This window comes from Syngnathus floridae, chromosome 9, assembly GCF_059516105.1.
Source record: "Syngnathus floridae isolate MCC-2025c chromosome 9, RoL_Sflo_1.0, whole genome shotgun sequence".
Lineage (NCBI taxonomy): Eukaryota > Metazoa > Chordata > Actinopteri > Syngnathiformes > Syngnathidae > Syngnathus > Syngnathus floridae.
This window is the reverse complement of record NC_142421.1, coordinates 11151143-11163373: the sequence shown is the minus strand read 5'-3', so window position 1 is coordinate 11163373 and position 12231 is coordinate 11151143. Positions and strand designations below refer to the sequence as shown.

The 12231-nt window shown below is 46.7% G+C and overlaps 1 protein-coding gene across 2 annotated transcripts in view; it reads right to left on the bottom strand.

Moving 5' to 3' along the window:
* bicc1 (BicC family RNA binding protein 1) overlaps positions 1–12231 on the bottom strand; it is a 33577-nt gene that overhangs the window by 2708 nt on the left and 18638 nt on the right. For both annotated transcript variants that reach the window (XM_088384742.1, XM_088384741.1), the window contains exons 6-18: positions 11902–11955; positions 9931–10107; positions 8483–8734; positions 6780–6911; positions 4680–4884; positions 3383–3544; positions 2873–3060; positions 2655–2796; positions 1241–1394; positions 971–1130; positions 861–900; positions 553–707; positions 305–467 (exon numbers count right to left, since the gene is read on the bottom strand). In XM_088384742.1, the coding sequence (XP_088240868.1) occupies positions 305–467; positions 553–707; positions 861–900; positions 971–1130; positions 1241–1394; positions 2655–2796; positions 2873–3060; positions 3383–3544; positions 4680–4884; positions 6780–6911; positions 8483–8734; positions 9931–10107; positions 11902–11955 (1984 nt within the window). The remainder of the gene's footprint in view (positions 1–304; positions 468–552; positions 708–860; positions 901–970; positions 1131–1240; positions 1395–2654; positions 2797–2872; positions 3061–3382; positions 3545–4679; positions 4885–6779; positions 6912–8482; positions 8735–9930; positions 10108–11901; positions 11956–12231) is intronic.

The window sequence follows — 12231 nt, the reverse complement described above, 5'->3', positions numbered from 1 at the left end:
CTTGCGAGACAGGAGAAACCCTCTGGGAAAAGCTTTGCTGATATTTGACATTTACAAAAAGAAAAAAAATCAAGCTGCACCCCAAAACGTCATGAAAGCCAATTGCCATGGCAACAGTTGGGCTCGGCCACCAAGGGTAATGATGCGGAATGGAGAGCAGCTGCCGCCCGAGGGCAACTTGAGCTCAAGAGAGAGAAGAAATTTTGATTTTGTGTAGCGTACGACAGCACCGGCCGACCTTCCCCTTCCTAACTTTATAGGCAATAATCATAATCAGCCTGTGCATCATAAACATCGCACTGACCCGATTTGTTCTGCTTCCTCTTGGGGCTGCTGACAGCGGTAGGGAAGTCGGCGTGGGGCTGCAGCCCGTTGGACGCACCGTTCCTCTCTCGCCAGTTGTCAGAGTCGCTGCCGTTAGCCACGCCCTCACGGCTGCCGGCGCGGGACAGAGACAGCGGGGAACCCTGAGGGAGGAAGTTGACCCAAATCAAGAGTCGATATTGGAGCTAGACAGGCATTGGGGCCAAAAAAGGGGGAGGGGCTTCTAACCTCAAAGGTGGTGCTCATGCTGGGCTTGTAGGGCACGTGATTGGCTCTCCTCAGTTCCTTGATGGTTTCGGCCGGCATGGACTTGGAGAAACCGAGACCGCTCCAGGTGTTAGTTGGGGTCCGCACCTCCGTCACCACAGGTTTCTTCAACATAGCTGTGTGAACAAGTGAGGTGAGCACATTTCCGTTTACGTATGAAAAGACACGTGCTCATCCATATTGCGCCTTAGAATTTGGTCCGTTTAGCAAATACAATCGCAGACATCTTTATCATTGCATTTCAGGAAACTTGACAGATGTGAGCTCACCTTTGGTTGCCAGCAGCTTTTTCTGTTCATAGTCAAAAGCCTGGGAACAAACAGAGTATCAGAAGATTTGTGTTTGTTTGGTTCGTTCGTCTGTCCACGTTTGCGCGCACCTGCATGTTAGCAAATGAGGTCTGCGGCACCAAGCGGATGCGCTCCCGCTCGTTCTGCTGCGCCGCCCTCTCGGCCGCCCTCTCGCTGCCTGGCGCCCTCTTGTCGGCAACCGGACTGTCGGACGAACTGGACTCAGCGTCCGACAGCAGACAATCGGAACTGCGCAGGAACGTAAAAATCAATGTCACATCTCGTTTGTTCAGCTAGCAAAGCTCAGGTGAAATCTGGCAAAGGCTTCAAGAGAAAGGCCCCTAAATTTGGCGACGTACTGTAGGTGAGAATTTTTGGTGCCCTGTAGCAGTTCCACTGCTTGCCGTTTTCCTGACGACGTCTTGCACGAGGCCAGCATCTGCTTTAACTCGCTGCCGCTGGCCGAATGCGAGGGGCTTCTCGGCATGCCCACCTCCACAAAGGTGTCCGAGCCTGGAAAAGAGAAACAAAAACAGCGCTAAAAGTGAAAAACAAGCAGCTGTAAACGGGCTTTCAGCCGCCCGAGTTCATGTGTGACGCCACACGCATTCGAGTTGTGCACGGCCCAAAAACAATAATGCGATGTCAGGCGATCTAATGGAGCTCAAGAGGGAATTGCGTCGGAGTGGCCCACCCTGCACAAAGAAAAAGTGAGCAGAGCCAGTTCAAATAGACGGCCAGACACGGGAGGAGGCGATGGAAGGATGGAAGCGAGGAGGGACGGAAGGAAAGGAGAGCAAAGCGGCCCGTGACGCGGCACATCGGGGAGGACAGCCTCGGTAAACACGGCAGAAAGAGGAGAGGCGTGAGAGAGAACCATTTGAAGGGAAAAACTGTCAGGAGGGTACAAGTTCAACTGGCTTCTTTCGCGTGGAATAAACGGCCACGGTGAGGTGAACAACTGCACCGGGAATTAAGTTCTTGTCAAGTATGTATTCCTCACGAGGACACAAAGTGTCGTCATGTCTGATAATAATGTTAACCATACTGTACCCTGCTTGTGGACTGACAGGTGGCTTTGTGTCAATGTTTCTCGTCAATAATTGTTTATTTAACCTTTATTTACCCAGGCAAACAATTAACAAGTTCTTATTTACAACTGCAGCCTGACCCAAAGAACAATGGCTCTTTGAGGGTGGTAGTGGATGGAGTGCTAAAAAATAAATAAATACATAAAACAAAGTTATATAAATACACAATCAAAAATAAAGAGCAACAACCAAGAACAATAAAACTATACAATTTAACAACATATTTAAACTAACAGCTGCAAGAGTCGGTTAAAACTTGTTGCAATTTTTGTTTGAAAACTGTAAATGATGTGATTACAGTGAATTTAAGGGTATTTTGCATAGTATTCAAATCATAAGCTGCAGAGAAATGGAAGGAGTTTCGACCGAAAACCGTACATACTTTGGGTATGGTGAATTCAATAACATTACAGGACTTTAGATTGAGGGAACAATGATGACGGTAAAGGAGGGAGGAGAGATGGGAGGTGACATCCCGAGTATGGATTTGTAAATGAGGTGAAACCAATGGTGAAATCATCGGGTGTGGAGTGATGTCCAATCAGTTAATTTATACAAATCACAGTGGTGAGTGGATGTGTCAGTGAATAATTATTTTATAAGACAGCTCAATTTGGCCAGGCTCCGACATTTGCACTTTCCCGAATCACCATCGGGACTGTCTTTTACATTTAGTGAGTACCTTCATCGGTGCCGGACTTGCTGGACAGAGGCTCCGATGGATTGTGTCCGCCGGCCTCCTGGATGGAGTCGCATGGCGCCGGACTCAAAACCGTTTCGGCAAGCGACGCAGTGGCTATCCTCCCGTAGACTGAAGCCGGATGCTGCGTAGATGACGGCCGGGAGATATAGTCAGTGACGGCGTTTAAAAAGAAGATGGGGTGGGGAACGAGGGGGGACCTTAACGTGGCCGTTGAGAGCGCAGGCTGCCTTGGCGCAGTCGGGGACACCGTTGGGCTGTTTGTCGATGGGCGCCAGGCCCGGCGGAGGGGAGGGCGTGTTCTGTGTGTAGCCTTGCACGCCCGACAGCAGGATGCTGCTCAGCGTGGCGTGGGTGGCCGGATGCAGCATCAACTGGGACGAGAAGGCTGGGAGCGGAAGGCAACATCAGGATTTACACTATTTTTCTTCTAAGTCTCAACTGAGCCAAGTTCACCAAAACTAACAAAACGAGTAAAGCTCAATGAAAGGAAATAATAACTAACTGAAATGTCCTTTGATATACAAAAACAAAAACTATGAAGCTTCAAGAAGCAGTTTTTGTGTTTATTGAGCCTGCTAGATGGCAGCCTCTGACTTGAAATTTCTGAAACTTCTTTTTATAAAGCGGCAGTGCCATCTAGTGGAGTCAAAAAAATACAAACAGTTCATGAAGCAAATTTGAAGCTTCATTTTCCATCTTCTCCTCACCTTGGGCAGTGGTGAGCGAGCTGGGCCACAGCGAGGGCGTAGGCGTGCTGGGTGTCTGCAGGGTGCTCATGGAGGAGTTTAAGGTGTTTAGGACGGCGTTGGGGGCGGCCGAGTTGGCCAGTGAGTTGGCCAGCGAGTGGGACGCCGTCGCGCCCAGGAAGCCTGTGCACAAAACCGACAAATCAGCGACGGGCCGCACAAAGCAAAAATGAACTAAACACACGTTTTGTCAAGGCCTCAGAAAAAATAATCTTGCTTTTCCTACTATTGAACGCGAATTCCATCAAGGCGGCAGGCAAGCGTGAGAAGGAATTTCTCGCATCTCTGCAAGGTGGGCACCGCCAATGAAAGCTTGTTATTGAGACAATATGCCGCTGAGTGCTTTGCCCCAAAGGCCGTGTACGAAAACACAAAGAAGCGGGTCTGCGGCTTTAGCAAGGGGCTACTTTGGCTCCGGGAGGAAGGCACGGGACTCGCCTGGCAGTCTGCTCTGTAATCTGAGCAAGAGAAGCATGTAGCAATTACTAACGGCCAGGATGTGGGCCTGTCCACCAACTCCCAACCAATTGGACAGCAAAGGAATACGGAATGCTATTATTATTTTATGGCCACTGATTATTTACATTAAATCTACTTTTCCCTCCTTTCCATTGGGCAGGAAGTGAGAGGTCATAAAATGTACGTTCATTGAGTTTAAACAGGGAACACGCTGTCCATTAGGAAGTTTCTATTTGTCTTTACAAATGTAGCTAGGCATAACTCTAAATCGGCAAAAAAATGAGTATTAACAATTTATGACAAAAGGCATCCTTAAAATTCGGGTTTTCTAGACATTTAAGACATCATTCGGCCAATTCTTTACTTTAACTTGATAAACGAGCACAGGACTCAACACACACAATAATAAACAGCAATTTGCCAAAAGTAACACTGTTCATTGAAACATCCCAGCTCCTCTCAGCTCATCAGTATTCCACTAATATGAGCCACTCTTTGCAGAAAGTCAAAGTCGGCTTTATTGTCAATTCCTCCACATGCCAAAGACACACAAAGAAACCGAAATTTCGTTCCCCCCTATCCCACGGTGACAAGACATGGCCCAATACTGCGAGTACAACTATTGCATGGAGGGTTATAAAGTAGCACCACATTGTAGATCATATTTAGCGCTAGCATTAAGCTAGTGAACTGAAATGCTGAGATGTGTGGTTGTTTAACTAACTTTCTATTTACATCATGACATGTCAACTGGAGTGGTATCGTTCATTATTTTTATTGAGTGTTTTATTGTTATTACCCAGGTTGCTGAGCCCCAGACCAGCTGAGGCCAAGATGTCTAGGCCAACGGGACAGATGAGGGACGGTGAGGGCCCGTTAGGGGCCGGGTTGACGGCCACCGACGGCGAGGAGCAAGACACGCCGTTGCTCTCCAGGCCCAGCAGGAACTTTCGAGCTTCGTACATGTTAACGGCGTTCCTCTCCACGCTCTTCACGATGACAGACTGAAAGAGAGAGCGAGATGAAGGTTGCACAATACAATTGAGGGCAAAGGAAATTATTAAATATTCATCTGTGTGTGTGAGACACGTGAGGAGCATGGGAGGGGCTGAGCGAGGGTTCGGAATGTTGGACTGGGAGATAGGGAGTGAAAGGGAGGATGAGGGGGAGAGACAAACAAGATGGAAAGGAAGGAAGAAGGGAATTAAGAGGAGATTAGAATGACAAACAGCGTCGGTGTGGGAGGAACATTTGACGGATGACTTTTTTTTACGCTCGCTTGGATGCACGCTGGAAATATTAAACAGATATTGTTACGAACTTTGACGTCACATTAGGAGCCATTAAAGTCAACAATAAAAAGTTACAGTACGGAGAGCAACATGTGGGGACGATTATCACACGTAGTTGAAAAGCATGCAATAACGATGCCGCAAATTGCTGCCTTCTATTTGAACAGTTTTGCAAAGGTTGACCGTCCTGTGACCGTCAAAAGCTGCTTAGGATGATGATGATAGGATTGGAAAATATATCGCAAAAAGCATTAGAGGACATAAATGAGTGAGAGGGAACCACAACAATAGATGATGTAAAGAAGCCAGGTTTCATCGAGGGCCAGAATTTCTGTAAATGTACAAGGATCATAGCAAAACGCAACTAATGACGAGGTGATCTGACGAGTTATGACAGAAATGTACGGGAAGTGTAGACGGAATATGTTAAACGGGCCAACTGCTGCCAAACACCCAATGTGGATCAGATGTGAAGCAAACTTGCTTTGACTTCACAGCCCCCACCACACATTCCATGTTATGAGCAAATCAGATACCAGAAGACGTCTTTCTTTTTGTTTTTCTGTTCATTAGAAGATGTTTCATTTTACATAAGGTGACGTGTCGAGATGAAATACGTATTCTCTTTGCTGTTAATAATTACGCAAATATCTTCATAAAGACGCACAGAATTTCAAGCCAGGCACTCCCACTAAACACAAATATTGGGAAAATTAATCCAATATGACTTGTAGAGAAATAATCGGGTCAGACAGCTCATCGGGTTTTTTCCAGGCAAGCCACAAGCTTAGCCCTGCTTGGATGGCACACAATTATGAATGCCAGCAAAAAAAAAACAAAAAACATCATGTTTGCATTTTGCCCTTTTTCTAGAAACAGACTCCAAGTCTTTCTTTTACGACTCTGCCAAAGAGCTGAGAGTGGATGGGCCGACTTCTGTCACCTCGTTAACATATTTAAGTGAAGGGTTCTTAGGAGGGTCGTGAGGAGAGGGGGTGGTGGAACGGTCTTTATATTCTAGGTCAGGATGGGTTAAGCACTCTGCCCACATGATGGTGTAAAGTAACTAAGTTACTTTCTAAACCAAGTAATCTGTAAAGGACCAAGTTATTGTTTCAAAGTTACCGTGGCAGCACATTGGATTTGTAACGGTACCTGACTAACTTGACACACCTAACTACCAAAGCTACCTAACTACCTAAGCTACCTAACTTGACACCTCAACTATATTTTAGATTTAACAACCTATGCGCATCTTACAGTTCGTCTCATGCTAATGGTTGCAATTCTTTTTTCAATAGACACAAATCGGAGCCGGCTGGTCGTCTTTCCTTTGCGCACAGCTTGAGGAGAGCTTGTGGTTCCCCACCGGGACAGACGCTGAGTGAACATGGCAGCGTTCCCTTTGATTTCCCTTCCTGGTTTTTCCGTTTTAAGTCGCTCGCATAGTGAAATGTGACCTGTCAATATGTTTGTTTAATACAATCGGACGGCGCGACACCGCCCTCGCTCGCCTTGGAGGACAAGAGACGCTTTTCTCAAAATGGAATGCTGTTTTATTTTTTTCCTTTAGAACGCGCACAGACAGCCGATTGTTATTGTCATACCTTGCTGGGCTGCTTGGGCTTGGGTTTGATACTGATGAAGACATCCAGTTGCTCCATTAGGGCTGTGATACACTGAGGCTCCACCTCCACGTCCTCTTTTATGTCGAACATCAGCACCAGTGGCAGGCAGCCCTGAGAAGCACAAGGAGCAAAAAAACTAGAAAAATAATATTTAAGTAAGTTTGCACACAAACTCTCGTCCAGGGGTGTGCAAACTTATGTGCTCAAGGGCTACATTTAATTCATTTGAAATAGCAAGCTAGCTCTATAGCTAGCTAGCTTGCTCGATGGATGGATGGATGGATGGATGGATGGATGGATGGATGGATGGATGGATGGATGGATGGATGGACGGATGGATGGATGGATGGATGGATGGACGGACGGACGGACGGACGGATGGATAAGAGTGGAGAGTTTGCTGTCCACATTATATTTGGGGGTATAATCCTCGCTACTATGATCACGAGGTCAAACTAATCCAGTAAATACTCTGACTCCCTAGTGGACTTTTTTGCATCTTGAGTTTGGGGAACTTGGGCCAAGCGCAATATGCTTCACATTATCACCGCCACAAAACCACAGATGCGTATATTTTGGGGGCCAAGCGGCGCACGGCCGGCGTTCCCATTGTGAGTAGGTGTAATTAGCAGCAGAGTAGCGGCGCTGCTGACGACCTTCGGGTCGGAACTGTAATCAAAAGTGTGAGCGAGGGGCCAAATCACAACGTACGCTCTGACAGGCAGGACTCCCCATTCCGGACGTCCACTTGACATTTTATTTTGGGTATTTCTGTCTTTCTCGTAGGCTTTTTGTTTTGGGTTCCCTCAGCCTACAAGCCACACGCGATGCTGTTTTTCTTGCTGCTCCTCCAGTTTTCCAAAAGACGAGAAAGCCGTGTTCAGTCACCGCAAGTGCTCTGGTATCTGTTAACCGTTGTCCACGTCAAATTGGAGGCTAAAGAAACAAAGTGAGGGAAGCTCTGGAGAATATCGGTCCTATGTTGGGTCGTCTGCACCAGCCCTGTAATATTTGTTATTATTAGTATTATTTTAAATCCAACCTTAATTAATCCAGGGAAGGTGTTGGAGAAGAGATTCTCATTTGCAACATGGAAGCAAAAACAAAGAATTTTTTATGAATGACTTTTGTATTGTATTCATTTAAGTGCATTATTTCCCCCTTTAAAGTTTAATATTTTACGACTAGAATTCTAAAATATCTTATAAACGCATCTAAAAATGATGAAACTAAAATGTGGCCTTTCAGCACCCTCTCTCTGGAAATTGGCAAAAATAAACCAAATAGTTCAGTCTGGTTCAAGGACGCAAAAAAAAAAGAGCCTAAAAGCACTTCCGAACCCAAACCAAAGATGAACTGGGAATTGCAGTCTGAAATTCGAGCAAACCATCATCATTAGCGGCAGTCGAGATAATGCGTCTAACTAGCAGCTATGTGGCAGCTTAATGGCCGTTGCTGCCAAAAGCAAAGGTTCTTTCCAAAACCCCAAAAGGTCACGGTGGTTGACGTGCCGAAGCTTGCGCATCCCTCGCATACCAAGCTGATGCGAGTCCGACTGTGACATCCATTACGGCGACCACACAAATATACGCTCGGAGTAGATTCGCCATGCCAGCGCGCGACCGCAATAACAAACGGCGGCAATGTGAAGTCATTGCCGGTAAGCGTGGCGAGATACGCACCATGAGGTACTGACGGGCGAGGCACACTGACTCAATGGTGCCCTGGATGTAGACGGTGGACTTCTTCTGGGGGGCGTTGGGGTCGGGGAAGTGGATCTGGGCGCCCGTCCTCTGGGCGATGTGCTTGATGTTGCTGCCGTTGCGGCCTTTCATGAAGAGGTGGTGCTGGGGGGCGATGTCCAGGTGGGTGCTCACGGAGATGGTGCTCACCAAGCTGCCTGCCAGGTGCTCCAGCAGCAGTGCTGTGCCACGCTGAGGAAGAAAATAAGACAATGTTGTCATTCGTAAAATGATGAATGAAACCCCTTTTTATGGTATGCTTATATCCAATTGAACAGGTCCGTTTTTATTTTTTTTAATGAAAGTTAACGAGTGGCCAGCTATAAGTACTTGTGTTCAAGCTTAGTTATTGTTGAGCAGAAACTCACCCAAAAACTGTTTTACCACATATATAAATATTATCTCAAGACTAAAATGATTATTTCAGGAAAATTAACACTAAAAGCACATTTCCAACAGTTTTGATGTTTATCCACACGGCACATTGTAAAACAGCACATATCCTTGAGAAAATACGTCTTTGGAAAATGCATCTGTCAACGAGTTGAGGAGACCAACTATCACTTGGCCTTGTAAAGCACGCCTAGCCCATGGCGCAAAGGGGGGAGGGCATCCTCGCACACTGCGGCAGCTTTGGCAACCCTCCGAGGTATTCCTGGGGTCTCTCAGCAGCGCATAATGGCGGTGTTCACGCATTCCACTAATCGAGTCGGCCTTCGTTCGGCTGTCTCACCCGCTCTGACCTAGCCGCAAACACGCCGAGATGCTTTGTAACACATTTACTAAACATACGCACTTGATTGAACTCACGCAAAAGTGCGGGCGAAAATGACAAAAAAAATATACTCAGAGGCTTGGAAACGCAAAGCAACATGAGCTCGGCTGTGGAGTTACCGGGCATGATTTATTGGCAGGAGAGACGGGAAAACTCCTCGAGAGAGTCGGCTCGCTTGCCAGTTGAAGAAGTATACGCACGAGAGACAGAGCGAGCAAGAGAGACAGAGCGAGAGAGCGAGACGCTTCTCTCGCCGCATCTACGAGCAGGCTAAGCGAAAAAGTTGCGCCGCCCCTGCAGCCGAGTTCACGCCACCCAAACATCTCTCAGCACTCTCTTGGCTGCGGGGTGCTGAGAAGTAATGAAGCGGCTTGTGCGGGAAAAAAGGCAGTGTTGGTGGGCTCAGCTAAGAAACTGACGGCTCGCCGTGGAAACGGGCAAAGAGGACACACTGCAGACAGTGAGAAGATCCCTTAAGCCAGTGGTTCTCAATCTGTGGGTCCCCTAACCCTTGCGGGTCTGTGAGTTGTAGCTTGGGGTCCACAACAAATTTTGTGTTCACCACTGAAATGAAATCAAGCCAGCCCGTCACAAAATGTCGGTCATGCCTCACCTTGACGGCATTGTTTTGGGAGCCGCGCACCACGCCGGTGGCCCTGTAGAGCCGCGTGGGCGGTTTGAAGGACACGACGAGGTTGTACGTCTGCGAGATGGCCTGCACACTCGGCGAGCTCGGGTCCGACTGCATGATGGCCGGGAGCTCGAAAGACAGCACGAGAGGGAGCAGCTCCTGCAATGAGTAATGACAGATCTGTGAAAACTGAGTGAAAATACAGAGGCAGGTTTTGACTTCATCTCACCTTTCTATTATTTGACCAATTACGGGCATGACAACTGTTCTAGGTTGTGAAAAGGTATACATATATATTAGAGTTGTGACAAATTGGGCCTGTTGGTTCTCTCACAAGAGTTTCTGATCACTGATCGTAACCTCAGCAGCAGTGGCAAAATATCAGCCGTCCAACAAGATGAACGGTGCGACCTCACTCCATGTTAACTTATGCATGCAGCTACACACACAGAAAGTGCAGACTATGGACACGCACACACACACACAGAAAGAGTTGTCCAAACACTGGCTGTCGGGCAGTGCGCCACGACGGGTTTGGCTTCCAGCCGAGGGCAAGCGGCATGAAATGCTTGGACCAAAGAAATGCCTCCACTGATCAGTCCCATATGTGCTTGGCTTTAGTTTTGTATCAGGCTTCCACACTTGCTCTCTGAGGGATCGAGAAATTTAGGTCAGAACAAAAGAAAGGACGGCCGGACTCCAGCAATCAAGGAAGAAAAGGACTACTTTTAAAGTTGGAGCTGACCTCAGCTTTACTCTAAAACCAGTATGTGTAGTTCAGTTACAAGTTGAAAGCACTGGTTGGAAAAGATGGCAAATGTGAATATCTGTGAGGTAAAGCTGGCTTTCGCCACGTCCGTTCAGGTTTGGCACGCAAGCCCCCCTGACGAGTCACCACCACAACAACACACTTATTAATCGTATAAAAGACGGCAACCGATTTAAATGGTCCAACACGCGACAGTCCGAATGCACGTTTGAATGTTTTGAAGAAAAACAAACAAAAAAAAAAGCTCCTCCCTCGCCTCTCTTCCGCTGACGTGCTGTTCTTTGGATGAACAGTTTTTGGGACTTTTTGTTGCTTATGTAAACAGCCGTTAAGCTCGCCGAGGTAGATGAAGCTCGACGTGTTTGAGCAGACGGCGCACAAATATGCCGCACTTCAAACCTCTCATCGCATACAGAGCTTTGTTAGTTTTGGTGCGGTGCGTACCATTCACGATCACCGTGGTGAAACACGTTCAAAAGTTGACCGACAAGTCATACCTTTTGGAACATGATTTTTTTTTCTTCTTCAAGGAATGAGGCCTTCTGCACTTTAGCACAGTCCAAAACAGAAAAACATATGACATATGATGTCCCTGCTGTGAAACCAAAATAGCAAAACAGTTTTAGCTAACAACATTAGCTTCAGGTAGGATTTTCTTGTGTGTGTGTGTGCGTGTGCGTGATTAAGGCAAGTCAAAGCAGATTTATTCATTTCATACCCCAGATAGCGCATTGTACTTCACCAAAAAAAAAAAAATTAAATGACTTGCTACTTCCCCCACACTCCAGGCCCTCAGTTGTCATGGTAACAGAAGTTAAACTTGAATAGCACTCACATGATTGACTCCTTGCCGTATTTTAACAAAAGCATGTCACAAATTGAAACTGTGGAGAAAAAAAACCCCAATGTCTCCTTCTAAAACAAACAAAAAAAAGAGCTGAGTCAGAATGGCGGGAAATTGAGAGAAAACAGATGAAAAGAGTCCTGAGCTGTGCAAGTAAGAAATTGGAATGTGTGAAACCAAAAACGAGCACTTAGCTCAGAGCGCTCTGACCTGAGTGAGTTTAAAGAAAATATATATACTAGATGAACGTCCTCAAATCAAATTTCTGGAAGTGTTTCCAGAACTAATAATTGTAGCCAATACAGGAAGTGTTGACGCATGAAGAAGTGTTCCAACTTACCCTGATTTTAACTCGAGCTGCCTCCACCCCTCCTGGCTGCCCCGCGATAGACACCTGTCGTGAAGAATCCAAAAATTGGAAACGAGGCAGAGACCAAAGCAAGCTCAGATGAGGTCAGACTTAATTTTAGTGCTGCGAGAGCGCACTACAGCAATCATGCAAATTGGGACACAAAAGGATTATCTTAGAATATATTTTTTTACGCTTATCCTCATTCCCCTCCGAGCCTTATCAGACCAATCGAAATCCTTCAAAGGCAGCAAAATGAAGGGCTCGGTTTGAAAGTTCTAACGATACCAGCAAAGCAAAGCATTGAAACGGAAGACCATT